Source organism: Canis lupus, chromosome 2, assembly GCF_011100685.1.
Source record: "Canis lupus familiaris isolate Mischka breed German Shepherd chromosome 2, alternate assembly UU_Cfam_GSD_1.0, whole genome shotgun sequence".
Lineage (NCBI taxonomy): Eukaryota > Metazoa > Chordata > Mammalia > Carnivora > Canidae > Canis > Canis lupus.
This window is the reverse complement of record NC_049223.1, coordinates 76,791,995-76,818,710: the sequence shown is the minus strand read 5'-3', so window position 1 is coordinate 76,818,710 and position 26,716 is coordinate 76,791,995. Positions and strand designations below refer to the sequence as shown.

Here is a 26,716-nt window from a genome sequence, read left to right as displayed (position 1 = left end):
GAGCCCAAGGAGGGACTCATCCTGGGAATCCAGGGTCACACCTTTGGGCTGAAGGTGGAGGTGGCGCCACCGGGGCTGCCCAACAAACACATTTCAATTAAATAACATATCCCAATGAAGGGAAGGGGGATGAGGAACTAACAACCAGATCTCAGTCATTAATTAGCAAGCTCATTCAGAAGTGTCCTCAGGCAAAAGATAAAAGGAATAGCAAGTCTTAATTTCCTTTTCACTGAGAATTGAACAATTCTTTTTTTTATAATAAATTTATTTTTTATTGGTGTTCAATTTACCAACATACAGAATAACACCCAGTGCTCATCCTGTCAATTGCCCCCTCAGTGCCCGTCACCCATTCACCCCCACCCCCGCCCTCCTCCCCTTCCACCACCCCTAGTTCATTTCCCAGAGTTAGGAGTCTTTATGTTCTGTCTCCCTTTCTGACATTTCCCACACATTTCTTCTCCCTTAGAATTGAACAATTCTAAAAAATTTCTTTCTGTATATTCTATATTTAAACAAATAAGTAAATATATGGGGGATAAAGGAAACGTAGACTTGGGGAGTTACAAATAATGGAAGAAGGGGATCCCTGGGTGGCGCAGCGGTTTAGCGCCTGCCTTTGGCCCAGGGCGCGATCCTGGAGAGCCGGGATCAAATCCCACGTCGGGCTCCCGGTGCATGGAGCCTGCTTCTCCCTCTGCCTGTGTCTCTGCCTCTCTCTCTGTGTGTGACTATCATAAATAAGTACAAAATTAAAAAATAATAATAATAATGGAAGAAAAAGAAGCCTACAGTACTGGATCAGGAATAAAAGACCTAAGTCTAAACTTGTAGGCAGATAAACCACAGAACACTAGTTACTTGAATTTCAGAAAAAAAGATATATTTACCAAATAATACATGTTGTCTAAAATTAAATTTAATTGGGCAGGCCAACGAGATGGTTCAGCTAAGAGACTACGAGCATTAACATGAGCACTCCTAGCAACCAGGTCTTGATTTCTAAGTATTCCCCAAAGAATCCATGACTCCTTGGAGAAACCGTGGTTCTGAGGCTGGATAGAGTACAGGATGAGCCTGGAACATCTTGGTATGCCCCCCAAATAAGGATGTACTCAAAGAATGATTGGGGGGGTGGCATGTTAAAAGGATAACTTGAAGGAAATTCCATGTGGCAAAATCTGAAACAAGAAACATTAATGATAGAATCCTGATCTACTGAATAAAATAGGAATCCATAGTGAAACGGATGGACATGGGATGGGAAAATTCCCTCCTTATAGAAAGTCAATTCACAAATTAGAAGTAAATCAGAAAACCACCATTTGTCATCCATCACAATAACACACAGGCACTCTCCTGTGACTTCAACAGACACATTCTCAGAAGATGGTTCTTATGCAACCATTTGGATTTTAGTCTCCTATTCCCAGCAGCAAAAGAGAAACATGAAAGTAGGCTCTCCTGGGATGCCTGGCTGGCTCAGGAGGAGGAGCTCATCATGCTTGATCTTGGAGTATTGAGTTTGAGCCCCATGTTGGGCAGTTTACTTAAATAATTTTTAAAAACACCTCAATTTGTCTCCAGAAACATTTTGTGCTTCCAGGCTAAAAATTCATTCCTTCTCTCGCTCTGGTGATTCTGAACTTATAAAAAAAAAAAAAGTAGTCTTTCTTTGTCCCCACCCCAAAATCTTGAACATTCAACTTGGTCCAAAGTTGGCTCCAGCTGTGGCCTAAGAATTCCAGAAAATAGGGTTTAACTTTGAAAAGACTTTCAAAATAGATGGGAGAAGTTGAAAGCAATTTGTATCATTTGGCTCTAGAGTGCTGGCATTATTTGTACACATCTTAAATTAATTGCTGGCTAGTTATTACTGAATTAAGTGTTCAAATACCTAGAACACCATCACCACGTAGATGAGATGAAGCAGTGAAAAAGCACCAGCCCCATGTCTTATGGGTCTCCAGGGCCACACTTTCAGATAAGAACTAAAAAAACCAGTGGCAGTGCTTTGCAACAAAAGCAGTTAAGCTAATGGATTAAAGCTTTCCAAATAGTGGCTATGCCTTTTGCACATGAGCCCAGTATTGTTTGTTTGTTGTCTTTTTTAGAGAAGTAGAGAATCTATTTAAGAAGTATAAATTGTAAAAACATTTCTAATTACAAGCTATTACTCCCAAGCCAACCTAAGAAGCAGAACAGAATACCATTACAGAAGACTAGACTCCTCCTACAGAAGAAAACCTCTCCCATTCATCAGACTCCAATACTGCAAACTTCATTTTATCCACAGGAGGAGTAGGCCACGGGTGTCAAGTATCATTTTTCATCATGTTTTTATCAATTTTCTCACACTGAAAAAATTTCTGCACTTACTTCTATCAGCCTGTGTAGAAAGAAATCAAGAAGGCTGAGCGTTTTACGATCTAAGACAGGTATACATTTGCCTGGAAAGATTCACCTATTTACTGTGTAAATACCCCAGCCAATTTGACTCATTTATGTTACCTGCTTGGCCAAAGAAAGCAGGATGTGCTTCCGCTGACTTAGAAATCAGGTTAACTCTTTTCAAGATCATAAGTGTCCCTGATTTAAACTAGACAGTGATGCCACTAAGATTCTTTGTAACAGAAACTTCTACAACCTTATAACTAACTGTATCCTCTACCCACTCGCCACAGGTCTTCTCAGAAATCCCTCCTGCCTACAGGGGGAACATAGAACGAATCACAAAAACCAAGTAAGAGCAAGCAGTCAACCTGGCTCTTCTCTGGCTCTCTCCTACTCTTCCATCTGATTTACACTTCTACATCGGTTGGCTTAAGAACAGGTTTCTAGGGTCGCCTGGCTAGCTCAGTCAGTAGAGAGTGTGACTCAACCTCACGCTCTGAGTTTGAGCCCCACACTGGGTCTAGAGACCAAAGAAAAAATAGCTTATTTTATGTGGCAGATGCCTACTGCTGTATTATTGTATGCGCTAAGTTTCTACATTCATCTACCTCTTCCCTATAGTGGCCTCCTAGGAGAACAAACTTCCTCGTGTCCTGTGGTTCTGGCAAGAGGACTTCAACTACCTTCATTTTGACCTTGAAATTTCTAATTGATAAAATTCTTCTTTCCATCTATCTCTTTAACTCGGGTAAATGATCTTATAGGAAAAGCATCCCCTGATGGGAACCACAGCCCCTCTCTAAGCAATAAAATCTCACCCCCACTGCAGGTACCCACCAATCTTTGCCTCTTATCTTCCTTACAGAAATTGGGGAGTATTTTTGGTACTTGAGAGAATTTTTTGAGTTGCTAGTCCCCTGACTTCCCAGTGTTGGCCTCAGTTAAATTCCTTTCTCGTTTTACCATTACTGTCTCTGCCTTTGGATTGTCGGTGGCGAATGGCCAAACCTGGTCTGTCTGGGATCCCTGCAGCCAGGTGCTCTTGCACCCGTGTCCTGGCTACACTAGCAAGAGCTAAAATGCAGCTCCAATCCATCACCAAAACAAACAAAAATCTCATAAGATATTCCAAATGGGAAGTGAGGGATGCAAGAAAAACAACAATGGTCCCTCTCAGGTGGCAGCAGACACCTCTGGATGGTGTGGGACTTGGAAAACTTGACTGTGTAAGAAGGAATCAACATGCTGATTTGCTTGAGAAGCAGAAACAGAAGGAAGTTCATGAAACTCTCCTTGGCCCACCTAGATCCCTGCCTTACCATGACTTATTTGTCCAAACTTTCCTGAATTGAAAACAAAAATCACAAAAAACCTCTCTAGATCTCTTAACTAAGCTACTTTCCTTTCAGCTATGCTGGTTTCAAGTTCTCTCACCTGTGTCTCAGAGTAACAAACATGAACTAAAGCTTTTCCGGTTAATGCTCCAAAAACCACGTCAGTCTCTGTCAGACCTAATTCTTTTTTTTTTATTTTTTTTTATTTTTTTATGACAGTCACACACAGAGAGAGAGAGAGAGGCAGAGACACAGGCAGAGGGAGAAGCAGGCTCCATGCACCGGGAGCCCGACGTGGGATTCGATCCCGGGTCTCCAGGATCGCGCCCTGGGCCAAAGGCAGGCGCTAAACCGCTGCGCCACCCAGGGATCCCAGACCTAATTCTTAAAAATGGTTGCTCTCTTCCTCTGAACTTTCTTAGACTAGTTAACAAACAGAGGAAGAAAACACTCAGATCCAAAGAAATGCAAGGTTAAAAGTCATGAAGGAGGTTTTCTCTTACACAATCAGCAAAAACTTTCCAATGATGAGCCAAGATAAAGTGAGAGCCACTGTGCACTCACCAACTACAGGAAGTGCAAACAACCCTTTTGGAAAAACTTGAGAAAATGTCTCAAAATATTAAATGACACCAATATATTGTTTCAATAATTCTATTCCTGGCCATATATCCACAGAATACACACCACCACTCTGGCAATTAAACAGAATGATGAATCCCAACAGATACTTTTTCCAGAAGCATGTGATAGAAGAACACCAAGTGGCTAAAGTGGTAGACAAGGGATAGGTTCCAAAATGTTTGGTATGACATGCTAAGCAGCTGTGACAGGACTTGCGTGATTTTAGGCCAGCAAAACACCTTGGCAGCAATCCTAGTGGAGGATAATGTCCTAAACTAGATTAATGGCAATGAGAATGCAAGAAACCTCAAGTTTATGAGAGGAAATCAATACTTTGAGGACCCCTTAGATGGTGGGGGGAAGAAGGGAAAGAAAGGGACAATTGGGTGGCTCAGTCTTTCAAACGTCTGCCTTTGACTCAGATAGATCATGATCCCTGGGGCCTGGTATCAAGCCCTAAGTTGGGCTCCCTGCTCAGAGGGGAGCCTGCTTCTCCCTCTGCCCCTCCTGTCACTCGCGCTTGCTCTTTCTCAAATAAATAAATAAAATCTAAAAAGGGGGGGGGGGGGGTTTGCAGTAATGCCCAAAACTGTAAAGAAAGGAAACAATTTTCCACAAATCAAAAACTATTTAGCTAAAGGATTGGAAAACAGACTACATATCTAAGGTACAAACCACTACGTTCCTTCAGTATTAACCACAGCTAAGAGATGAAGTTTGAGGGCGTGTGGGATGGCTCAGTTCATAAGTGGCTGCCTTTGGCTGCTCAGGTCGTGATCATGCTCCCTGCTCAGTGGGGAGCTGGCTTCTCCCTCTGCCTGCCCCTTGTGTGTGTGACTGGGGGAGGAGGGGATATGTGCTCTCTCAAAAATAAATCTTTTTTAAAAGAGTGGCATGAAGTTTGAGCTGTTCTGACAGATCTCCAAGGATCTGCCATTTAAGAGTTATCTCACAACACAATGGACAAAAATTCATAACATTTCATAGTTGCTATGCAGTTGAAAGAAAAACCATTATTTGAATGCAAGCGGTAGAGCTCCCAGCCCATTTAAAGAGCTATTCCTTTGCTTTTCCTCATCATCTCTTAGTTTCTTAGCTCTTAGGACATTGTTTCACACAGATGCCCCAGGCATGCCAACTTTCCTGCTTTGAGGGAAGATCTGTCTATACCGAAGCTTTGCTTAAGCAGCACAAGTTTTCTGAAAAACGATTTGAGTATACATATAATACTATAAAAAAAATAGTGGTCTTCACGTCCTTTGACCTAGAACCACCATTTTAAAGAACATATCCTAAGCCAACATAGATAAACAAATACTTTCAAAGGTAATCATCACTAAATAAGCTATCTGCCCAAACACAGGAAAGTCATCTGTATTTTCTATAAGAGAAAATGGCTGGTTTAGAAATAAGCTACCTGAGCAACCACAGGGACAATGTTCAACCATGGCACAGCGGTACAGTCATGATGGAATACTATGCAGCCACTAAAACTCTTCAAGGGCAGTGGTTTGAAGAGTGACTCAGCAGTGGCTGAGTGGTTTAGCGCCATCTTCAGCCCAGGGCGTGTTCCTGGAGTCCCAGGGGATCGAGTCTCACGTTGGGCTCCCTGCAGGGAGCCTGCTTCTCCCTCTGCCTAGGTCTCTGCCTCTCTGTGTCGCTCTTGTGAATAAATAAAATCTTTAAAAAAAATAAAACTCTTTTCAAGCAATACTTTGAGACATATGACCTTGCTCAAGACAACTTTCTATCCTATTGATTTAGAACTCTATTATGACTGATTTTTCGAAAGAGGGAGTGATTTTAAGTTTTATTTACTTATTAATGAGAGATAGAGAGGGAGACATAGGCAGGGGGACAGCAGACTTCCTGCAGGGAGCCTGATATGGAACTCAATCCCAGGACCCTGGGATCACGACCTGAGCTGAAGGCAGATGCTCAACCACTGAGCCACCCAGGTGCTCCAGGAGTGATATTTTTTATATATTTTTCAAAAAGTTTGAGAAGAGTTCACAAGAGAAATTAGAATATACTTTGAAAACCATAAAACTAAATTAGTGCTTGTAAGGGAAATTATGGCATTTAAAGCTTAGGTAGATAGATAAGTATAGATATATATAAAATCAGCCTCTGGGTCCTTGGCTGGCTCAGACAGTAGAGCATATGATTCTTGACCACAAGGTGGTAGTTGCGGCCCATGTGTGGGGTATAGTTTACTTAAAATAAAAAACCAAAACTGGTGTCAAGTCATATTTACCCCAGTTTTTGTTATCACAAATATCAGGAACACCAAACCAAATTTTGACAGATACTTTATATTTTGGTAATTCATGATTAATTTGAATCCCCTTAGAAATTCATGTTTAGGGGATCCCCGGGTGGCTCAGTGGTTTAGCGCCTGCCTTCAGCCCAGGGTGTGATCCTGGAGTCCCAGGATTGAGTCCCACATAGGGCTCCCTGCATAGAGCCTGTTTTTCCCTCTGCCTGTGTCTCTGCCTCTCTGTGTCTCTCTCATGAATAAATAAAATCCTTTAAAAAGCCTCAGGTTTATAAAACATTTGAGTAATACACATGGCAATAAGACCATTCTGCTTCTCTAACCTCTAGCCAGAGCAGAAGTTAATGCAAACAAGTTGGAAGAGGCTCTGGGTCCTAGATGTTGACTGAGACCAGGATGCTCAAAGGGCTGCTGCATGGCAGTTTCAAACTGCTATCAATAAATGTCTACTAGATAGGTCACAACGAACATGAGTTAACAGTAAACACTATCATTTTATAGAACCAAACCTACCCTCTCATAAAAGCAACCAGACTTCACAAGGTTGACACATTCTATCACCAGATGCTTAGATAATTATAGGGCCTAAGCATCCTGAAATGAAAGACCAACTCATCAAAAGCATCAAAAGCGGGCTCAGAGCTCATGAGGCGACAGGTAAAAGAGCTTCAGAGACAAATGCGGTGTGGCATCAAGCACGGAGCTCCGCAGCTGAGATGCCACAGGAAGGGTGGCAGTGCTGTGAAGGTGAGCATCTCCAGGGCGCTCAGGAACTCAATCCATGTGGGAGGAGGACTAAAGATCATTGCAGCAGAGAGCTTTATGGACAAAGAAGGCTGGAGGAGCAAGCCAGAGGACATAAATGCAGGTTCTCCTGCCATGCTCCAGCATGAAGAAGTCTTCCTGCCACTGGCAGCTGTTGGAGAAGGCAGGAGGAACAATGAGGCTGTAGAAGTCAGGGGCTAGCTTAGTTCACAGAACACTGCAAAAAAAAAATGTGGTAAGAGTTTGGACTTCATCCAGGAAGCAACAAGGAGCCAGCATAAGGTTTTTAAAAGAAAAATAATCAGATTTGCACTTTTTAAAAGATCCTCTAATTATGCCTACTAGTGACTTGTAAGAATCACCTGAAGATTCCCCAAGTTTTGTCAATGAACAACATTCTTTAAAAAAAAAAAAGAGGGATCCCTGGGTGGTACAGCGGTTTGGCGCCTGCCTTTGGCCCAGGGCGCGATCCTGGAGACCCGGGATCGAATCCCACATCGGGCTCCCGGTGCATGGAGCCTGCTTCTCCCTCTGCCTATGTCTCTGCCGCTCTCTCTCTCTATCTCTGTGACTCTTGAGATTTATAATAAATAAATAAAATTTAAAAAAAAAGAAAAAGAAGAGCTTTATAAGATTTTATTTATTCATGAGAGGTATGGAGAGAGGCAGAGACACAGGTAGAGGGAGAAGCAAGCTCCCCAAGGGGAGCCTGATGTGGGACTTGATCCCAGAACTCAGGGATCATACCCTGAATGGAAGGCAGACAACCACTGAGCCACCCAGGTGCCCCTCCTCCTGCTGCTTAACAAATTTTAAGCCTCTAAGTTATTTTTCTTTAATAGGAGATTTTTTTCAAAGTATAATCTCTTGACTCGTGTTCTCATGTACGTGTGTGCATGCACAGCAGCGGGGGCGGGGGGATACACCAAGATAAATTTAAAGGGGATGCTTTTACAATAGAAGAGATAACAAATGAGAATGAGAAATAAGAGGTTAGTACAGGTAAGAATTCAAATCAATAGCACTTGTTACTGATCATTTTTTGGTGAGGGGAGTCAGGGGAAAAAAGAAATCAGGTTTTTATGAATGCAGGATTATTTAAAACCTTTTTTCTTTTAAAGGAAGAATGGATGGGACACATGGGTGGCTCAGTGGTTGAAGTGTCTGCCTTTGGCTCAAGGTGTGATCCCAGGGTCCAGGGATGGAGTCTGGCATCAGACTGCTGCTCTCTCTGCCTAGGTCTCTGTCTCTCTCATGAATAAATAAATAAAACCTTAAAAAACAAAGGAAGAATGGAAATAAATATTTTGAGAATACTCACATCTAGAAATTCGGGAAATGTTCCCTCATCTAACAATTTTTTTTAAAGATTTTATTTATTCAGGAGAAACACACACAGAGAGACGCAGAGACATAGGCAGAGGGAGAAGCAGGCTCCCGCCAGGAGTTCAATGTGAGACTCTGGATCCAGCATCCCGGGATCACGCCCCTCATCTAACAATTTGATATTCATCTGAAATTCTGAAATCTGACCAAAAGGATCCAAGAGATAATCAGCATGCAGCAAACAGGACAGACAAGGCTTCAGTATCCTTGCTCACCATGTTTTGTAATGTGCAGTTACCATTCTAAGGTGAGGTTACTGGCTCTGTAGTAGCTTTTTTCCTTTGAGAGTCCTAAGGTTAGACTGTACCCAAAAGTTTTATCTCTTTCATCCCACTAAGATGCAAGCTGCTATTAAATAGCCATTCATCCAAAGTTTTCAATTTCTCAGGGCAAGTTACAAAAAAAAAAAACCCTCAAAGCAAATAATTAAGACAATGTCAGTAAATCTTTTTGTAGGAAGTATAGCTCAGTGTCCAAGCAGAGGGTCAAAAGTCGCCAAAGGGCAGCCTACCAGACCCCTGAAGAGAGCCCCTCCTCCTTCCATCATCATGATTTCAAACTGAAAGGCAGTAGGGAGAACCTCAAGGTACTAGCTCCTGCTTGTAAAAAAGAAGAAAAAAAGGGACACCTAGGTGGCTCAGAGGTTGAGCGTCTGCCTTCAGCCCAGGGCTTGATCCCAGGATCCGGGGATGGAGTCCCACATTGAGCTCCCCGAAGGGGGCTGCTTCTCCCTCTGCCTGTGTCTCTGCCTCTGTGTCTCTCATGAATAAATAAATAAAATCTTTTAAACTTCATTACACACGTCACCTCCCATTATTCTCAGCCACGGAATACACATGGTGCCTCTTCATGGATTTTAAGTTTTATACAATGATTAGAATTTCATCAAATCAAGCAAACTATGGATTAGAGCAAAAATTCAAAAATGAAACCCCTAAAAGGATAATCAGGAGGGAATTCAAAGATAGAATTTTTAATAAGTAGCGGCTGGGACAAGCAGTAGCTATCTGGAAGAAGATCAAGTTGGGCACACACTTCACAGCATGCTTCAGTACAAATTCCAAATGACTCAAAGACTTAAATGTTTATTGAAACCACAACACAGAAAACATCAACAAATCTCTTTATAATCTTGGCATGAGAAAGACTTTTCTAGGATTCAAAACTCAGAAGCTATAAAAGTTACATTAATTCAATCTTAAAAAACTTTCCATGGGATGCCTGTGTGGCTCAGGGTTGAGCATCTGCCTTTGGCTCAGGGCATGATCCTTAAGTCCCGGGATCGAGTCCCACATTGGGCTCCCCGCACAGAGCCTGCTCTCCCTCTGTCTGCGTCTCTCATGAATAAATAAAATCTTAAAAAAAAAAAAAAAATCTTTCTGTATACAAAACATATAAGCAAAGCAGAAAAAGAATAACTGAAAAAGTTTTGCAACTCATGCCACACACACACAAAAATCTCATTACATAAAGAACTCCTACGAACTGATAAACTAAAAATATAAAAACACAGAAATGACCTAACAGGAAGTTCAAAACTATGCAAATGGCCCTGACATTCAACCTCTGCCGCAAGAGGAACACAAAATGAAACTAGACTGAGACACCTTAATTGGTTACCACCAAGAGCATTTTACCTACCAATCCTCTCCTCCTAGTTACCTTCTGGATCTTTGGTGGGACCAAGAAACAAGCTCTGGGCAATGATTTGTGAGCAGAAATGATGTGTGTAATTTTAAGGCTTGCATTTAACTTCAGGACACTGAAACCTTCCAGTGGTACAGAGAGTGTTTCAAATGGCGGCTATTACCCAGTGTCAGTTATCCAAGTGACTAAGAGGAGCCACCTCACCTCCACTCAACCTACTTCCAGTTTGTAATCCACACATAGCTTAGCTCAGATATAAGCCTTTGTTGTTTTAAGTCACTGAGACTGGGGAGTTATTTATTCCCACAGCATAACCTAGCCCCATCCCAGATATGTCTCATCTCCCCTATCAGTCTGGCAAAGTCAAAGAGCCTGACGAGACCATGGGGAAACAGGCAGTTTCTCATACCCTGCTACTGAGTCTAACAAATGGAATGATCTCTATGGAGAACAATTTCCAGCATCTATTGAAATTATTAATGCACTTACCCTTGACAGCCTGTAATCCCACATGGGTATTTATTCCACAGATTTGTCTGCACACATGGAAAATAATTTAAAATAAAAGTAATATATTGAAGCATTGTTATTAACAGCAAGACTGAAAATAAGCCCAGTGTCCTTTATAGGGAACTGGTTGAATAAGCTATGGAAAATCCATATAGCATACAATGTAAATGTATGTAGAAAGAGGACCCAAAAGAAATGGATGCAAATATCCAAACACTATGCATGAAAGTTTATAGGCAATTTTTACTTAAACAGTAAAAAGCTGTAGATGATCCAAATGTCCACCAACAGAACAAACAAATTAGGATAACTTCTTTTTTTTAAAGATTTTATGTATTTATTCATGAGACACAGACAGAGGCAGAGACATAGGCAGTGGGAGAAGCAGGCTCTCCACAAGGAGCCCAATGTGGGACTTGATCCCTGACCCCGGGGATCAGGCCCTGAGCCAAAGGCAGCAGCTCAACCACTGAGCCACCCAGGCGTCCAAATTATGATAAAATACCCCTCCACCCCTCACCCTCAAAAAACTACTGACACATGAAACATGGGTGATTCTCAAAAGTGTGATGTTGAGCAAAAGAATCCCGACAAATAAGGTAATAAAGCTAGAGTCCATCAATATGAAGTTCAAGGACAAACAAAACTAATCTATGTAGAAAGAAATCAGAATCATGATTCTGATCCTAAAGGGAGATGGGAACTAGGTGGAAAAGAATTATGAAGGAACTTTCTGGGGTGATGGAAATGTTCTATTGATTAGGCTGGTGATTACATATTAAAATTTAGTGAACTCCCTTCACAAAAATTAACTCAAAATGGATCACAGACATAAATAACAAAAAACAATAAAACTCCTCAGAGATAACTTAGGCAGAAAAATCTATGATCTTGGGTTTCGTGATGATTTTTTAGATATAGCACCACTATAGGATCCATGAAAAGAAATAACCTGGGCTTCATTAAAATTAAAATTTCTATGAAAGACTCTGTCAAGGGAATAAAGACAAGCCTCAGACTGAGAGAAAAATATATGCAAATTAGACGCTTGGGTGGCACACCCGTTGAGTGCCTGCCTTCCATTCAGGGTGTGATCCGGGGATCCAGGATAGTCCCTCATATGGCTCTTTGAGGGGAGCCTCCTTCTGTCTCTGCCTCTGTCTCTCATGAATAAATTTTTTTTAAAAAAGAAAAATATATGCAAAAGACATCTGATAAAGGATGTTGTTCAAAACATACAATGAACTCTTAAAACACAAAAATAACGAAAAACAACCCAATTTCAAAAAATGAGCCAAAAATCTTAGACACATCACTATAGATGCTCCCTGTCATGTGACAGCAAGGAAATACGAAGTAAATACCACCATACACTTATTACAAAGGCCAAAATCCGTAACCCTGACAATAGCAAACACTGGTGAGGATGTGGATCAGCAGGAACTTTGGTCCCTGGAAGGAATACAAATTGATACAGCCACTATGAAAAGACAGTCTGGTGTTCTGTTCAGTTTTACAAAATGAAACACCCTCTGGGGTGCTCCATGGTCTGTCCCAGCGGACCCACGACTCCACTGATCCCCACACAGTTGAACCTGCCCCACTCTCGCAGGCACCATGTCTGGTTCCTCCAGCATCGCTGCTAAGTAAGTGGTTCAACAGTTCTTTCTGGAGTGAAGGTTTCCCAGACAGCTTGCAGATTTGAAACAGTTCTGTCTGCAGAATGCCCAACACACCACCTGCTCTCTGGGTATCTTCAAGTATGAATCCCTTCAGACATCAGAAAGTCTGTTCCTTTTTGTAGTAAACTGAATCTTCAGATGGTTTTCTACATCACTCTTCATGAAACAGTGAATATCTAAAAGATTTAAATTTGTAGCCTGTACAAAAGCTTATCCTTAGAGGTGCCCAGGTGCCTCAGTCAGTTAAGCATCTGCCTTCAGCTTAGGTCATGATCCCAGAGTCCTGGGATCGAGTCCCATGTCTGATTCCCTGCTCGGTGGGGAGTCTGTTTCTCCCTTTCCCTTTTGTCCTACTTCTCCCCCTGCTTGTGCACTCGCACTATCTCTCTCAATAAAATTTCTTTAAAAAAATTATTTTAAAAAAGCTTATCCCTAGAACACGTGCCATACTATATAAACTTCTATTTTGGAATACCTGGGCGGCTCAGTGGTTGAGCGCCTGCCTTTGGCCCAGGGTGGGATCCTGGAGACCTGGGATCAGAGTCCCACATCGGGCTCCCTGCATGGAACCTGCTTCTCTCTGCCTATGTCTCTGCCTCTGTGTCTCTCATGAATAAAATTTAAAAAAAAAAGAAAAATTATATTTTGTCAGTCCTTAACATCTACCTCTCTGAATTCATTTCACAAATTTCTGTATCACAAGAGCAATTATTTTATATACATTGGCAGAATACCAGAAAATTTTAAAATTTCAAACATACTCCTTATGCCATACAAAAATCATGCTCATTGTGGTCCTGGGTAGGTATCCAAAAGGGTTGAAAACCTGTCCACACAAAAGCCTGCCTGCAAATCTTTACAAAACAGCTTTAGGGGGATCCCTGGGTGGCGCAGCGGTTTGGCGCCTGCCTTTGGCCCAGGGCGCGATCCTGGAGACCCGGGATCGAATCCCACGTCGGGCTCCCAGTGTATGGAGCCTGCTTCTCGCTCTGCCTCTCTCTCTCTCTCTCTCTCTCTCTCTCTCTCTCTGTGACTATCATGAATAAATAAATAAAATCTTAAAAAAAAAAAAAAACAGCTTTAGGCTTAATTGCCAAACTCTGAAGTAACTAAGAAATCCTTAAGTAGGTGATAAAGGGTAAGTGATAACAGATAAACTGTGGTACATCCAATGAAATATACTGCACTAAGAAATGAGCTATCCAGCCATGAAAAAAGCTTAACTGCATACTACTAATTGAAAGAAGCCAGTATGAAATGGCTATGTGCTATTTTAAACTATATTACATTTTGGAAAAAGCAAAACTATGGAGACGGTAAAAATATAGTTATGGGATGGCAGGAGGGAGAGATGGATGAATGCTCAAGGCAGAGGACTTTAACCAGTGAAAATTATTCCATGATACTATAATGGCCGATAGGTCATTATACATTTGTCCAAACCCACAGACTGTACACACTCAAGAACAAATCCTAATGTAAACTACAGACATTGTGAAGGTTACCAGAAAGTTAGGAGACAGGGGGTGCGGTGGGTTAAATAGGTGATGGGGATTAAGGAGTTCAATTATTTCACTATATTGTACATCTGAAACTAATATTACACTGCATGTTAACTGGAATTTAAATAAAAACCTAAAAAAAAGTCCAGCAGGAAAGAATGGGAATATTACCATATGCCACATTTTTTTCCAGTATTAGAAAACAATACTGGGGCACCTGGTTGGCTCAGTTGTAGGAGCATGTAAATTTTGATCTCTGGGTTTTGGGTTGAGCCCCAAATTGAGTGTAGAGTTTACTATTTTTTTATTATTATTTTTAAAGATTTATTTATTGATTTATTCATTCATAAGAGAGAGAGAGACAGACAGACACCGGGAGAGGGAGAAGCAGGCTCCCTGTGGGGAACCCAATGTGGGACTTGATCCTGTGACTCTGGATCACGTCCTGAGCCAAAGGCAGATGCTCAACTGCTGAGCCACCCAGGTGTCACCAGTTTAAGTAACTGAGTGTTGGAAGAGAAAAAAAAAAAAACCTAAAATTAAAAAAACAAAAAACAAAAAACCATAGACATTGGGTGATTAATAAGGAGGGAACAGGTGTTCATGGACTTAAATGTAACCCTCTGGGTGTACCTGAGTGGCTCAGTTGCTTTTGTTGTGTAATTCTTGATTTTGGCTCAGGTCATGATCTGGGGGGCGAGGAGGGGTATCCTGCTTGAGATTCTGGCCCTCCCTCCCTCCATCTCTAAATAACAAATGTGGGCAGCCCTCGTGGTTCAGTGGTTTAGCACGGCCTTCGGTCCGCCTTCAGTCCGGGGCATTATCCTAGAGTCCCAGGTGAGGCTCCCTGCTTGGAGCCTGCTTTTCCCTCTGCCTGTGTCTCCGCTTCTCTCTCTCTCTCCCTCATGAATAAATAAAATCTTAAAAAAAAAAAAGAAAAATAAAAAAAAAAAAAAAAGAAGAAACTCTCTGACAGGGAACACTGATAGTGGGAGAAACTAGGCATGTATGGGGCAGGAGGTACATGGGAAAGCTCTGTACTTTACTCAATTTTGCTGTGACCCTAAAACTTCTCTAAAAAAAAAAAAAAAAAAGTCTAGGGAGCACCTGGCTGGCTCAGTAAATAAGAGCATGCAACTCTTGATCTTAGGGTTAGGAGTTTAAGCCCCACATCGAGTATGGAGCCTACTTGAAACAAAAACCAAAGAGGAGCCCCTAAATACAAAACACAAAAATAAAATCTACTGAAAAACCTGAATGAACAGGAACATTTCAATGTATACTTTTACCTCAATTGTCTATAAAGCTTTCAACTCCTTTAATAAAAACTAGGAAGCTTTTAATTACTGATAGAAAAATCTCCACAAGTATAGAACAGTATGCAATGCTATGTTGTCTAAGAAAATGTCTGTGGCTGCTTTTATGAACACTGAAAAGAATCAGAAAAAGGTTGCTCCTTACAGAGGATATGAAAGAATGGGATGATGGGGGCAGCCATGGGAATACACATTCTCAATGCATACTTTTTTTTTTTATTTTTATTTATTTATGATAGTCACAGAGAGAGAGAGAGAGGCGCAGAGACACAGGCAGAGGGAGAAGCAGGCTCCATGCACCGGGAGCCCGATGTGGGATTCGATCCTGGGTCCCCAGGATCGCGCCCTGGGCCAAAGGCAGGCGCCAAACCGCTGCGCCACCCAGGGATCCCTCAATGCATACTTTTTAAAGATCATTTTCCTAACAAAATACCTAGAAATAAAAATGAAAATCATTTTCCTATAAAACTATACGACTGTCAACTATTCACATAAAATTATTTTACTTTAAATTTTTACCAAGCAAACTTGTTTACTTATGTTACTAAAGTACCTATTTTCCTGAAGCAGTGAAAATAAACGAGGAACAAGATAATCTAAACTCCAGGTTCTAATGACTGAAAATGTTAGTGTTTTTATTCATGGCATTATTGTATCAAGGTCTCAGGGTATTATACATACACCAGGTAGGCAAAAATAAAAAAACAACTATAACCAGGTCCCTTGGTATGTGTGCCCCTCTTCTAGAACTTAGGCAAAAAAAGTTTGAGACGCAACTGACAAAGTCAATAAAATTCAACACCAAACCTACGTTAAATATTCCAGATGGAAGTTGTCCTATAGTGTTAGCCATCCTTTAAATAGTTTATTGGATATTTTTTAAAATTAAGTATGTACTCTAAGTTTTAGAATCCAATCAACCTTTGAGGCTCTACCACCTAACAAAAGTGAAAAATCTTCCTTTTCCAAACCCTAAGTTATACCTCACTAAATTGGGATTCAAACACTGCACCCTATAAAAATTACCAATTTACCAAATACTCTTGTAATAAGCATATTAAATCAGTTGGCCTGAAATTCAAACTTCTATTAGAGAAAGAGATTAGCCAAGCAAAATGGATTTAAAAAGTGAGCCAACTCAGAAATACTATGACTCTACTTTCTAATGAATCTACTTTCCGCCTAATTGGTATTAAAGGAAAAACCCTGGGAGGTAAGACAGAGGATGGGCTGACTGGCAAATCAACTCTTTCCCTATGTGGATAGGCTTAGTGAACCATTACAATTCAGAATTTTCCCCTCTTACAGTGGGATTTAGTTCTCTAAGGAGGACGACTTGAAACATTTCTTTATACAATTTGGGAAATGGCTTCATGTTTGAAAAAAATAATACCTTCCAGGGTGCCTGGGTGGCTCAGCCAGTTAAGCATCTGCCTTTGGCTCAGGTGGTGACCCCAGTGTCCTGGGATCGAACCCCACATTAGACTCCCTGCTCAGTGGGGCTTCTCCCTTTCCCTCCATCACTGCCCAACTCCCACTTGTGCACACTCTAATAGATAAACAAAATCTTTAAAAAAGGAGAAAAAAAAATACCTTCCAACTTCACTGATACATTATTAAACTCACAAGTCTTTAAAATGTCATACTCGATGGCAAGGACACAAAGACAGGGATATTCAGGTACTGTACAAAGATGATGGGAGTAAATAAAGAACCTTAAGAATGTTCATCTAACTTTTGGGGTGCCTGGGGGGTTCAGTCAGTTAAGCGTCCAACTCTGGCTTTTGGCTCATGTCCTGATCCCAGGGGTCATAGGATGGAGGCTCTCATTAGGTTCTAAGCTCAGCAGGGAGTCTGTATCAGATTCTCTCTCCCTTCTGCTGGCTCACTCTCTCAAATAAATAAAATCTTACCCAAAAAAGGAATCTTCATAAAACTTCTACAATTTTTATTTTAAGAAAATGAACAATAGAAAAAAATACTTCCTTATAAGGAAGCTCCTAAAAAACTTAAAGAAATTAGTAGAAGGGGAGAAGGAGAATAAGTAGGCAAATGCAAATAGGAAAAATACTTTCAGGCTTGTAAAATGGAATATATTCAACGATTAGAAATTAGTATTTTATAAACTCTGTAATGCCCTGGGGACTCTTAGTATTAAGTTCAAAAGTAACTTTTCAAAACGCACATAAAACATGATGGCATTGTTTTTTTGGTGGGTTTTTTTTTTGATGGCATTGTTTTTATTATGTACATGCAGAAAAATCAAAAGGGATTACTACGAAAAATATTACAACATATTTCTCTGGGTGGTGGCTTTTACTTGAGAGGAGTTCAAGTTAGCAGTGAGCTCAGACTCCTTAGAAGCCCATTGTTAACTACATTTCATTTTAGCTTATCCATACTTCTCAAATTGGAACTCACATCAGCTAAGGATTAATAAATAAATAAAGCCACAAGAAAAGCATCTTGTGCCATCCTGGACTCTAAATTTCAATTTGTTTTACAAAAAAAAATTTTAAAAAGTTAAAGGATTTCTTTTAATGTTACACAGAAAACGAATTAAATCCATGAATTTTTTCGTCTATTTCCTTTGTAAAATTGTCCCAAATACAAAAAAATTTTTCTTAATAATTAAATCGTTACCCTGTAAACCAGGAGAAATATAGGAGATTCACAAAAAGCATGTCTCGTTTGGTTAATTTTTATTTTTTCCCCTATGTATGTCCTCCCTTTCCTTGGAACCTCTACTTTTTCTATCACAGATCTTTACAACTAGTAGTCATTCAACAAGTCTACATTGCTAAATAACAGGAAACCCTTAAATTCTTCCAGGCCCTTACTGCCCAAATGACAAGAATAAAATAATTCCAAACGGACTGTAAATCTCATTCTGAAAGAAAATACAACTTTGCAGAGGATAGTATCTTTAGGACCTAGAGGAAGGTAAAGATTTCTTAAATAAGATGCGCACAAAAAAGCAATCACCACAAAGAAAGATACTGATAAACTGGACTATACTGTAATCAGTACTTATGGTTCATTCGAAAGATGCTAGGGCAGCCCTGGTGGCTCAGCGGTTTTAGCGCTGCCTTCTAGCGCTAGTCCCACGTCGGGCTCCCTGCATGGAGCCTGCGTCTCCCTCTGCCTGTGTCTCTGCCTCTCTCTCTCTCTCTCTCCCCCTCTGTCATGAATAAATAAATAAAATCTTAAAAAAAATATATATATATATATAAGGTGGGGCACCTGGTTGGTTCAGTTGACAGCATGACTGATTGGGGTTGTAAGTCTGAGCTCCATGCTGTATGGAGAAGACTACCTAAAAATCAAATCTTTGGGATCCCTGGGTGGCGCAGCGGTTTGGCGCCTGCCTTTGGCCCAGGGCGCGATCCTGGAGATCCGGGATCGAATCCCACATCGGGCTCCTGGTGCATGGAGCCTGCTTCTCCCTCTGCCTGTGTCTCTGCCTCTCTCTCTCTCTCTCTCTCTGTGACTATCATAAATAAATAAAAATTAAAAAAAAAAAAAAATTAAAAAAAAAAAATTAAAAAAAAAAAAAAAAAATCAAATCTTTAAAAAATAAATGAAAAAATTGTTAATGGGGCTTAAAAAAGTAACTCATTGGAGGATATGTGAACAGTTGAATACGAAAAGGTCAATTTTATTGGTCATTTGAGAAATGCAAATTAAAACTGCAAATGAGATACCACAACACCCACCATAATAGCTAAAATTAAAATGATCATAGTGACAATACATAGCAAATGAACTCTCACATAGTACTCATGAAAGTTGAATGTGATAAATATAATCATTTTGATAAGTTTGGGCATTATCTAATAAGCTAAATATTTATGACCCAGCAAGTCCTCTTTTATCAAAAAAGGCATATAACGAAAAAAATGTCTATATATGGCACCAAAATATATGTACAAGAATGCTCACTGCAGCTTTATTCCTCACAGCCAAATACTGGAAAAATTCCAAATGAACATTACCAGCAGAAAGGATAAAGTATACTGTAACACAATGAAATACTGCACAGCATTAAAAATGAGCACATTGCTACCCAAAATGTGGACAAATCACACAATGCTGAGCAAAAGCCAGACACAGAATGAACTACAATGTATAATTAATTGTATACAAAGTTCAAAATAGGCAAAGTCTCTGGTGTCCAAAGTAAGGGTAGTGGTTACTTGAGGAGGATGTTAATAACCAGTGAGAGGCAATAAACTCAAGATGGGTGTGTTCTGGAATGCCAGCAACATTTTAACCGTGGTGGTAGATACAGATATGTTCCCCTTGTGATAATTCACCTTGAGTAATGTTTATGATTTGTGTTCATTTCTGTATGTTAAGAACAGTAGAATAATTCTAAGAGGAATTAAGAGGGTCTTGCCTTATCAGATATTTTTAAAATACTAAGTAATTTGAACTGGGGTCATAATACCAAGATACTGAGTCAAATCAATAGGTGAGAAACAAACCCAAGTACATATAATAACTTGTCATATAATAAAGGTGGCCTTTTTAACTACAGGGCGAAGACTAGATTATTCAATAAATGGCTTAAATTAATTGAGTAGCCGGGACACCTGGGTTGCTCAGCGGTTAAGTGTCTGCCTTCCAGAAGCTCAAGGCCTGATCCTGGGGTCCTGCCTTGGGCCTGCTTCTCCCTCTGCCTAGGTCTCTGCTTTCTCCCTCTCACAAATAAATAAAAATCTTATAAATAAGTGGAGAAAATTGAGTAGCTAATTTGGTTAAAAAGTAAAAATAAAGCTTGATCCAAATCTCACACCCTAAATCAAATTAAACTGTAGAGCACAAAGATTGAATACACAGGATAAAACCATCAGTATTAAAACATGAGAGCAACCCAGGTGGCTCAGCGGTTTAGTGCTGCCTGGTAGTGCGGCCTTCAACCCAGGGCCTGGTCCTGGAGACCTGGGATCAAGTCCCAGGTCAGGCTCCCTGCATGGAGCCTGCTTCTATCTGCCTGTGTCTCTGCCTCTCTCTCTTGCTCATGAATAAATCTTTAATACATTTTTTTAAAAAATGAGTGAATAGTTCTATAATCTTGGAATGGGGAAATCCAGCAACCTTAATAACAATGATAAATCTGACAACATAAACATGAGTTTTAATGTACCAAAAGGAACAAACAAACAAAAAAAAACACCACGAAGTCAAGTTAAAAAATGTAGGAAAAAGGGCAGCTCCCGTGGCGCAGCGGCTTAGCGCTGCCTGCAGCCCAGGGTGTGATCCCAGGGACCCAGGATCGAGTCCCATGTCGGGCTCCCTGCATGGAGTCGGCTTCTCTGCCTCTCTTTCACTCTCTCTGAATAAATAAATCTTTTAAAAAATGTAGGAAAAGGATGTTCAGCAGAAATACTCAAACTCTTGACAATTAGTAAGAAAACAATCAATTCGGACACAAAATTCAAAGGAAAAATACAAATGGCCAACATATATAAAAGATGCTCAATGCCACTAGCAAAAATTAAAAGGCACATGAAAATAACTTGCTATTTTTCACTATTAACGTTGGTGTTTGCAGTTAAGAATGCCTAGCTAGAGTGGGAAATAGGGTGAATATAGGATGCAGTGTTAAACAGTATAACCTTTTATCGCCTACCAAAATTGTATATAGTTATAGTGACCTTTTTCTGTTTTCTCATCTTACAACCTAAGTGAAAACATTCACTCAACCAAGATACATAGAGGGATGTTCACAGAAGTACTGTCTATATAGTATCAAAACCTGAAAACTCAAAGGTCCATCAACAGGGAAATGGTTAAATTATAATACATCTACAGTTACAGAAAATATTACATACGTATTAAAGATAAGGTAAATTTTCTAGATCCACTAATATGGAAAATGTTATCAAATAAAAACAAGTTGCAAAAAGTATGCAGTGTGACTGCTCTTTTTTCTAAAACAATTACATTGTTTAATCATATTCTGCTTTATTTGTAAAATACATGGCACCTGAAAGAAGGAAATGCATCTTCTGGGGCTTTATCCCAGAGCCAGTCTAGACTACTACAACAAGCCCATAGTAAGTGCCAAAATTATTTGTTGAATAAAAGAATATTTACTCCAGGAAGGTATAAGTCACTAAATATCTGAATTTAAAATTTTTTTGAATTTAAAAGATAAAAAAATACCAATATTTATACTTTTTTAAAAAAAGATTTTATTTATTCATGAGAGAGAGAGAATGGCATAGGGATAGGGATAGGGATAGGCAGAGGGAGAAGCAGGCTCCATGCAGGGAGCCCGATGCAGGACTTCATCCCAGGTCTCCAGGACCAGGACCTGAGCCGAAGGCAGACATGTAACTATGGAGCCACCCAGGTGTCCCTATTTATACTGTTTTAACAATGGTTAGTTAGCCTGAGATTAAGGAGGGGCTTTGACTTTGCACAAAAATTAAGGACTAAGTATTCTCCGAGTGTTAAAATGCTAGCAGAAAAATCTGTAATCATGAACAAAAATAGACTCAAGTTTCACAGAACAAAAAATACCTATTTAAACAAATAAGATGCATAAAATTGGTAATTTGTAGTTTAAAATTGTGTAAATAAAAAAACATACAGTGAAAATAAAACAAATGATTGAGATCATCAGTTAACAAGTTAAAGCTGGGTAATGAGGGAGAGGGTTCAGGGGGGTACCATCCTCTCAGCTTACTATGCATATTTTAAATTGGCCTTAAAGGCACCTGGGCAGCTCAGGCAGTTGAGCTAATGACTCTCGGTTTCGGCTGAGGTCATGATCTTGGGTCGTGGGATGGAGGAGGTTGGGCTCTGCTCAGTTGGAAGTCTGCTCCAGATTCTCCCTCTCCCTTTGCCCCTCCCTGGGCACTCACAAGCACTCTCTTAAGTCTTTAAACGTGAACCAACTAAGAAAGAAGATGCCGCTGAACTGAACATCAATTAAGAACAGGTGGATGGGGATCCCTGGGTGGCGCAGCGGTTTAGCGCCTGCCTTTGGCCTAGGGCGTGATCCTGGAGACCCAGGATCAAATCCCACGTCGGGCTCCCGGTGCATGGAGCCTGCTTCTCCCTCTGCCTGTGTCTCTGCCTCTCTCTCTCTCTCTCTCTCTCTCTCTGTGTGTGTGTGTGTGTGTGTGTGTGTGACTATCATAAATAGTTTTAAAAAAAAGAAAAAAGAAAAAGACCAGTCTGAACTACAACAAAACTAAAAGCTTTTTTACTACAAACAATACCATCAAAAATATGAACCCAGAGAAATGAGAAAGTATTTGCAAATATTAGGAATTTGTATCTAATAAAGAACTTTTTTTTTTTATGATAGTCACACAGAGAGAGAGAGAGAGAGGCAGAGACACAGACAGAGGGAGAAGCAGGCTCCATGCACTGGGAGCCCGACGTGGGATTCGATCCTGGGTCTCCAGGATCGCGCCCTGGGCCAAAGGCAGGCGCCAAACCGCTGCGCCACCCAGGGATCCCTGTATCTAATAAAGAACTCTTAAAACTCACAACAAAAACACCTGAAAAACATAATTTTAAAATGGATTTTATAAGAGAAATTTCTCCAAAAATACACGAAAGGCCAAGAAGCACATGAAAGATGCTGAACTTTATACTCAGCAGGGAAATGTAAATCAAAACTACAATGAGATACCACCTACACCCACTAGCATGGCTGCGAGAAAAAAAATACAGGAGCAAGAATTTGGAGAAATAGGAATCTTCATGCTCTGTAAAATAGCACAGCCACTTTGGAAAATAATCTGTCAGTTCCTCAAAATGTTAAACATCGTTTTATGACCCAGCAATCCCACTCCTACATACATACCCAAGATAATAAATGAATACATCCATACAAAAACCCCTACACAAATATTCTTCGCTACATTATTCATAGTAGCCAGAAAGTGGAAACCCAAATGTCCATCAACTGATGAATGGATATATAAATGTGGAAAATACATAAAATGGATTATTCGGCAATAAATGAAAAATGGCCAACATACACATGAGAAGATGTTCAATTCATTAGTCCTTAGGAAAATGCAAACCAAAAACACGAGATGCCACTTCAAATTCACTAGGATGGGGGAATCCCTGGGTGGCTCAGGGGTTTGGCGCCTGCCTTCAGCTCAGGGTGTGATCCTGGGGTTCCAGGATCAAGTCCTGCATCGGGCTCCCTGCATGGAGCCTTGCTTCTCCCTGTTTCTGCCCCCCACCCCCTGGGTCTCTCATGAATAAATAAAAACTTAAAAAAAAATTTACGAGGATAGCAAACAGAAAGTATAGCATATGTTGGCAAGGGATGGAGAGAAACTGAAACCCCCATACATTCCTGGTGGGAATTTAAAATGATGGCACAGCAGCTGTAGAACGCAGTGTGGCAGTTCCTAAGTTAAACATAATTACCATGACCTAGCAATTTCACTCCTAGGTATACACCCAAAAGAACTGAAAACAAGTATTCTAATAAAAACTTGAGCCAAATATTCATAGCAGCACAACAGGCCAAATGGATATAACAAAAATGCTCATCGAGTTTATTATGGTGACATGTGTTTAACCACCCTGATCTTAGTACTCATTCCACTACATAGGTCTATCAAATACACTTTAAAAACAGGCAATTCTGGGGGATCCCTGGGTGGCTCAGCGGTTTAGTGCCTGTCTTTGGCCCAGGGCGTGATCCTGAAGACCCGGGATCGAGTCCCACATTGGGCTCCCTGCATGGAGCCTGCTTCTCCCTCTGCCTGTGTCTCTGCCTCTCTGTCTCTCATGAATAAATAAATAAAATATTAAAAAAAAAATAGGCAATTCTATTTGTCAACTATTTCTCAGTAAAGGTTGGGGGGGTTTAAGTCCATCAACTGATGAGTAAACAAAATATGGTATATATTCAAACAGAACGTTATTCAGCCACACAAAGGAATAAAAGTACTGATCAATAATACAACATGGAAGACAATGAAAAACAGGTTTCGTGAAAGCCAGACCAAAAAAGCTATATTGTAGGATTCCATTTATATGGAATATTTAGAATACAGAAACCCAGAGATGGAAAGATCAGTGGTTGCCCGGGGTTGCAAGGAGGGAAAGGCAAAGTGTAACGGATAGTCTCCTTTTATAGTGATGGAAAAGCCCTAGAACTACACAATGGTGACAACTGTACAACTTGTAATGGTATTTAATGCCACTTAATTATACATTTAGTAAGTTTTGTTGCATATTTTACAGACTTTTTAAAAGATTTTATTTATTTATTCATGAGAGACAGAGAGGCAGAGACACAGGCAGACACAGGCAGAGGGAGAAGTAGGCTCCATGCTGGGAGCCCCAGGCGGGACTCGATCCTGGGACCCCCGGATCACGCCCTGGGCCAAAGGCAGGCGCGAAACCGCTGAGCCACCCAGGAATCCCCCAAAGTCCACCTGTTTTATAATTCGATTTACATGAGATGTCCAAGACAGGCAAATCTAGAGGCAGAAAGTTGATCAGTGGTTGCTTGGAGCTTGGGGTGGTGGTGCACAGCGATGGGCAAGTGCCAACCTAACGGCTAAAGAGTTAGGGGTGCGGTGGTGGGGGGGGGTGTTCTAAACTAAGATTGTGGTGATAGCTGAACCCTGTGAATGAATATACAAATAAACACTGGGCAGTACATTTTAAATGGGTGAATCACGCAATATATGAATTCTATCTCAATGCCAAAACAACAAAACGACAACAACAACAACAACAAAAAAACCCCTGCTTGGATATAAACCTTGCAACTGCAACTTAAAACTGACATTATTCTTATAGTGGTTCCAGCCCATTTCTACTCCTTCACCTGTGTTTAAAAAAAAAAAATCAGGATCGCAACAGTGTAAAAGTTTTGTTGTTTTTTGTTGTTGTTTCTTTGGTTACTCTGGAATCTAATTACGTTGAGAAACTAACTGCAACTTCATACATTCTATTACGCACAGACTCTTGTCATGCCAGTACTTACTGTTGGGAGTCAGATGCGCCCTCCTAGCGAGCCGGACGCCCAGAGCTCGGAATTACTCGTTTGCCTTATGAAAGCTCCCTACCTGGAATCACTTCTCAAACCCGACTTTATAAATTCCAGAGCTGAGACCTTGGACTTCCATGCCTTCCGGATCCCGCCGCGGAGTGTAAAAACTCCAGAAAGCCTTTGCTAAACGCCTGCTGAAGTGAGGCTACTGAGCATGCCCGGCTCGGCCAAGTCGATTCAACAAGACATTCCAGAAGAAGAAAAAAAAAAAAAAAAAACTATAGTTCCCGCGTTAAAAGAAGGCAGAGAAATCCGAAGAGACAAGGAACAATGCCTGAGAATTCCAACTAAAAGGCAAGGCAAAGGTTCAAGGGGGCTGAGCAGACGTGAAGGGCAGAACCAACACAGCTCAAACTTCGAACTTGGGTCAAGTGGCGCACTCGGAACGCAACCCCCTGCCCCCCCCCCAAAAAAAAAGAAGAAAAAAAAAAGGGCTAAAACAGATGAACGGAGAGAGGGGAGGTCAACTGGGGGTGAAGGGTACCGATGACGTAGGCTGCCCAGACGTTTTTCTAAACCTGCCGTCTCCAAAACTAATACGAAGGTGACCAAGCCCAGCGTCCACAGTAATAAAAGATACCGGGGGATGAAACTCGCTTCCAAGTTCCCTTCCTACAATGGAAAAGGCCGAGCCGTGGCCAACATGCAACAGCCAACAACGTCTGCTAAGCTCTCCGCTCCTGCCTGCAACCATTTCCACCGCCATCTTCTAGATAAGAAGCCAGAACCTTTCCCAAAGGGCTTTTCAGCAGCATCACCTCCGAGCGGCGAGCCCGGGTCGCCCGGACGCGTCAAGGAGGAAGGAAGCCTCCGCCTTGCCCCCTCTCCGCGCCCGCTGGAAGCGCACAGCCGCCCGCCGTCCTCTCCTCGTCCTCTCCCCCGGCGAGACCCCCGGGCCCCAGCCCAGTTTTCCAAGGTCCGGAGCCAGACGGGCGCCAGGCCCCGGTGCGCCGGCCTCACCTGCACACGCCGCGGATGCAGGGCTCCAGCCAGATGCGGTAGGCGGTCTCGATGTGCTCCTGCGACACCTCCTCGGGCCGCACCGTCTCCGCCCAGCGCCAGGCCGCCTTCTCCAGCTGCAGCCGTGGGGCCATGGCCTTGGCCCGAGGAGCGCCTCCCGAGCCGGGCCGTCGCCGCTGCCGCCGCTGCCGCCGCCCAAGTGGGCTCCGCCACCTGCCAGCAACCGGGACCAGGCGATTCCTCAGCCAGCTGGCCAGTCAATCA

The 26,716-nt window shown here is 41.4% G+C and overlaps 1 protein-coding gene and 1 pseudogene across 8 annotated transcripts in view; one reads left to right on the top strand and one right to left on the bottom strand.

The window, feature by feature from the left end:
* The window catches only part of USP48 (ubiquitin specific peptidase 48), an 84,480-nt gene extending 57,764 nt beyond the window's left edge, over positions 1-26,716 (bottom strand). For 3 of the 8 annotated variants that reach the window (XM_038531695.1, XM_038531700.1, XM_038531701.1), the window contains exon 1: positions 26,453-26,716. In XM_038531695.1, the coding sequence (XP_038387623.1) occupies positions 26,453-26,586 (134 nt within the window). In that variant the 5' untranslated portion in view covers positions 26,587-26,716. The remainder of the gene's footprint in view (positions 1-26,452) is intronic. The other 5 variants (XM_038531698.1, XM_038531694.1, XM_038531696.1 and 2 more) reach the window with 2 other exon arrangements.
* Positions 12,559-12,745, top strand: LOC119876079 (annotated as a pseudogene).